The sequence below is a fragment of the Acyrthosiphon pisum genome, chromosome A2 (genome assembly GCF_005508785.2).
Source record: "Acyrthosiphon pisum isolate AL4f chromosome A2, pea_aphid_22Mar2018_4r6ur, whole genome shotgun sequence".
Lineage (NCBI taxonomy): Eukaryota > Metazoa > Arthropoda > Insecta > Hemiptera > Aphididae > Acyrthosiphon > Acyrthosiphon pisum.
Window position 1 is genome coordinate 115,551,270 of NC_042495.1, and position 4,912 is coordinate 115,556,181.

The 4,912-nt window shown below is 28.9% G+C and overlaps 1 protein-coding gene across 1 annotated transcript; it reads right to left on the reverse strand.

Moving 5' to 3' along the window:
- Positions 1 to 3,155: 3,155 nt before the first annotated feature.
- Positions 3,156 to 4,312, reverse strand: LOC100575172 (10 kDa heat shock protein, mitochondrial). The gene is made up of 3 exons (XM_003245417.4): positions 4,146 to 4,312; positions 3,589 to 3,750; positions 3,156 to 3,510 (listed from the first exon to the last, which is right to left on the reverse strand). Exons 1-3 carry the CDS (start codon positions 4,146 to 4,148, stop codon positions 3,370 to 3,372), a joined length of 306 nt encoding a protein of 101 aa, XP_003245465.1. The 5' UTR covers positions 4,149 to 4,312; the 3' UTR covers positions 3,156 to 3,369.
- Between the last annotated feature and the right edge of the window lie 600 nt (positions 4,313 to 4,912).

The window sequence follows — 4,912 nt, forward strand, 5'->3', positions numbered from 1 at the left end:
CAATATTTTAAATAATAATGTAAATTTATATTTATTACAATTCATTTAAAAGCCACTCTGCCACTTATAGGGAGTTTACAACTTATCTAAAAATATATTACCTATATAAAATTAGTAGAGGCGGCAATGTGAGAAGCTTTCACACTGATCAGTGATTGATTAACAGTCCTGTAAAGAATACTTTTAAAAAGTACTTGAGTAAATATTCAAATACATTTTTTTTTAAGTATTTAAGATACTACTAAAATACTTTAATTGTAAAGTATTTCAAATACTACTCAAATGCTTTGAAAAAGTATTTGGAATACTTTTCTAATACTTTTGGTTTTTAAAGTGGGTTTCTAATTATTGTAATATAAACACATAGGTAGTAGGTAATCTAATAGTTTTAAAGGGAATATTGTTATTCAAAATTCAATAACTTTTCTTAGAAATCTGGTTTTCACAAACCTTTGGGCTTCGGCTAACACAGAAATACAGAATATTAAATAAAACTATTATTCTATTATTGTAGTTGACAAAAATATTTTTCCAACCAATTATTTTGAATAAAAATAAAATGTTCGAAATAAAAAACCAAAGTATTTAATACAAAAAAAAGTATTTACAAGTTATTCAATACTTAAAAAAATATTTGAATACTTTTACTTAGATACTTTACAGGACTGGATATTGGCAAGATGTACCTATGCTATTTTCAATGAACTATGTTATTTATTCAAAATATTAAAGTTTAAATTTAAATGACCATCAAATTGCCCGCTGGTAGTAAAATTGTTAAGTACTTCTTCCAGATAATACCGTGTTAAAAAAAAAAAAAAAAATAATTTGCTTAACTAATTTTAAATTACACTGTTTTTAAAGTATATTTAGCTTCTAAAATGAAACTATTTTGTAATTCATGAGCCAAATCATTGTCACCTAAATTGTCTTCAAAACATTTTTGATGAAAAAAGGATTTAATTTCAAAAAAATGTATTCCATGTAAATATTTTATAACCTCACTTTTATCTACGGTCTGATAACGTCCTTGTACCTTACGTATAATCACGATTAAATATAGTACTATCTTTAATCGTGCGTATAATAACCAGACAGTAAATAAAAACCACGGACTACTACACTATACAATATACTCATTTAATAGTGTCCATAATAATAATTAATACTTATAATATAATATAATATAAATAATCAATATATATGAAAACATTAAAAACTATATAGATCTTTGATCTTCACGTTCACGGTCAGTTACTGCTATAGAAGTAATTTCAATTTTGATTAAATGGGTCACATAGCAATTTACAACTGCTATAATAGTAATTTACAAAACCATAAATTACTGCTCATGCAGTAATATTTTCAATAATATTAAATGAACCTAGACAGGTGACTGACTGTTGAATGTTAATGTTGAATCATACAATCTAATTCTGTTATGTTGAATCATGTTTGGGCCCAGATCAATATAAAAATGTATTTTTGAATAATTTTTGTTGATATTTTATTAATTTGAGTGATCTTTCTGAGGGTAAATAAATAATATAAAAACTGTAGTGTCCGTGAACGTGCTCCAATAGGGACCTAATTGTTGTAATTTGGTCACAAAATGAGCAGATAAAGCAGGGTTCACAATTAATGTAACCACACGGTCAAAAGTTGAATATATTCAACTATGCGGTATCGTTTGGTAGCTATGGTAACCATGATTATTTTACACGGCACGGCGTAGTGTGAACCCCCCCCCCTCCCCTTTAGTCAAACAGTCTGTGGTTTGGTACGGTGATACTACACAAGCGAAATTTGGGGAAGGGCGCTAGTTTAGGCTTACCTTCCCCCCCACCACTAACAATCACCATCATGAATATAACGAAAAATAAAAATATTATTACTTAAAATAATAATTTTATTATAACGTTTATAATTGTATATACACCTAATAAATCTTGTTTTCAAAATTGATCAGAAATTTTTTTCACTGTGGTTATCCCATATTCCCACGAAGTATTTATATATTATATTGGTTTTTATTTTGTCACTTATATTGACTGTTATTTTCTTTTATTTCCGATTGAGTTTATCTTATCGTTTCTAAGAATGTTCTAGAAACTGGCTTACCCCACCATTCCCCAAGCCAAGCACTAACAAAGCTGAAGGCACTATTATTAGTTATTACTAATTACTATTATGTATATGACTATTAAGGCCCGCAAGGCGTATATTGCTCTCCAAATTTGATCAACGGTCGACTTAGGTCAAATTTATTATTTTAATTTCACCAGTAAAGTTGTACCATCTCTGATTAAAGTTAATCGGAGTTTAATCGGCCAAATTTGCCCGGTTAAATATCTGTTATCAGCTGATTAAGCGTAATCGTAGTTTAGCCATAGATGGTATAACTGGCCCTAAGTGGCTAAATTTTATATTATATTGATATTGATTGTGGAATTTTTTTTTTAATGAAGGTCAGAACTCTGAGAATATAAATATTGGTATTGCGATAAAAAATAGGTATTTTGTTACTTTGCCAGACACCCTTTTATCCATCATTAATAAATTCAACTTTTCTGGTTGTAGTTAAATATGACTTTCTACACTTCCATCACCAAACTTACTGAACAAAAGAAGCGATCGTTGAAATTTTTTAATTAATAGAAGTATACTGAAGTATTAGGCACAATGTACAATATAAATAATATGATAAACGTACTAGAAACTAAAGGCTATTAATATAAACTTATTCGAGCATCTAATAATTACACTCATTTTGATTGTGGTAGGTACTTATATACCTAAATAAAAATTAAAACAACTACCAAGTAAGTACCCTGCATAGGATGACCAAATTTATTGGTCATTTAAATTGATTGACATGACCTGGAAGTTTAGTTAAACACCCACAAACATCTGACTACTGATAAAGTAAATGTAGTATGTTAATTATTTATCATGGATAATACGATACACCATACTGCTATACACAATAATATGTATATACTCAATAATTTAGTAAAAGTAGAATATAACATTATCAGTCATCACTAAATATAATACAATATATTAATTTATTTGATATAGGTACATATTATACAGAGTGAGTTTGTCTGACACAACTTTTATAAGGAATTCTCGTAATAAAAATAAAATAATACTTCAATTTTCAAAACTATTTTATTTTAAAAATAAATAATAAAAAACAGCATTTATTAATTAAATTGAATTTAAGAATACAGAGCTATCATCTTAAGCACAATCAGAAGTAAATTGTTGGAATTTTTTTAAATTTTAAACAAATGTGAAATACTATCTACCACTAAATTAATCAGTCGCATTATAATTAGTTAACAAAATTATTTTTTTTTATATTTACTCTACTTTTGCTAATAATTCTGATTCTTTGATAATTGTGTATGAATCGTCGTCGTCTAATTGAATTGCAGTACCTCCATACTCTGGTAACAATACTCGGTCACCAACATTAACATCAATTGGTACTGGTTTTCCGTCCTAAAATAATAATAATAATCAGTAAAAATGAATTACATTTAGGATTCTATATACTAATTAATATAACAGTTGATGTACCTGATTTCTTGCACCAGGTCCTACAGCTATGACAGTTGCCTCACGAATTTTTTTTGAAGCACTTTCTGGCAACATTATACCTCCTTTGCTTTGCTTAACAGCATCCAAACGTTTCACCAAAACACGATCAAAGAGCGGGCGGAACTTGTTTGCAACTGAAGCCTGTCCGAACAAAATCAAAGTTAAACGACAGACGCAACAAATAAAACTACAACATTGCGTACCACTTATTCAATATTAAGTGTCTGCGATATAATAATATATATTATACAAGTGTGGTTGGAAGAGGAAGACCAACGATAGAATACGCGAAACAAAGACATGAGAAAGAATAGCTACAATGAGTTAAAGGAATCAAATTACAAAAGGGAAGCAAGGAGAACTGCAGCAAAACAATCAAACGAATGAAGGCGCATAGAACACAAGTGTCACAGGGTGATGTGCCGAAATGGCGAAACCTGTGTGTGTGGTTAGATGTTTGGCAATCATTTTCGGAATAATGCCGGACGAAATATTTTAATATATTTTATGTTTTATTATCGATAAAGACATCTTACCATTTTGATTGGATAGTGCCTCTGGTAGTTTCAATAGTCTAACGTAAAAAAAAAATGACGATTGGCGAGTAATTAAAAGGGAAAGCTGAGAAAAATTGTAATGAGAAATGAGAATAATTGGTTTAACCGACAGGTTAAAGTAAAACCCACATAACCACAAAAACCACAAAAACCATATTATACACCAGACAGAAAAAAAAAACGGTTTATATCACTAGAAAAAAAACGGTTTATATCACTTTCATGGATGAAAAATATCAAATCAGTTTGGCTTGGAATAAACAACAAATTACATTTATCACTGGCCGCCGAATTTAAAAATATTTAAATTTTTAATATCATATTATAATTATAATATTATAATATACAAATACAATTTCACAACTGACCAAAGCCGTATCTGAGGGGGGGAGGACCAGTCTGGACCCCCCCCCCCCCGAAATGTTTTAACGTGTCTTATTTTTAACCAAATATCAAAACATAAATTCAATAAAATTACAATATTCATGTTTTGGACCACCGTCCGAAAAAAATTTCCGGATATAGCCCAGCTAAATATAATATAATGACATAAATTTCCAATCATATTGTGTACTACTTTACTTAGTATATTTATTAGCAGTGGTAACGTGGTATTTAGATTATGTCGATTATGATTTATGAGTCTTAGCATAGTAACTGGTAAGACAAAAAGTATAACATATATATAAACATATTAAACTATATGCTTATGTATTATTTATGTGTTAGCTTAGTTGCAGGTAAGC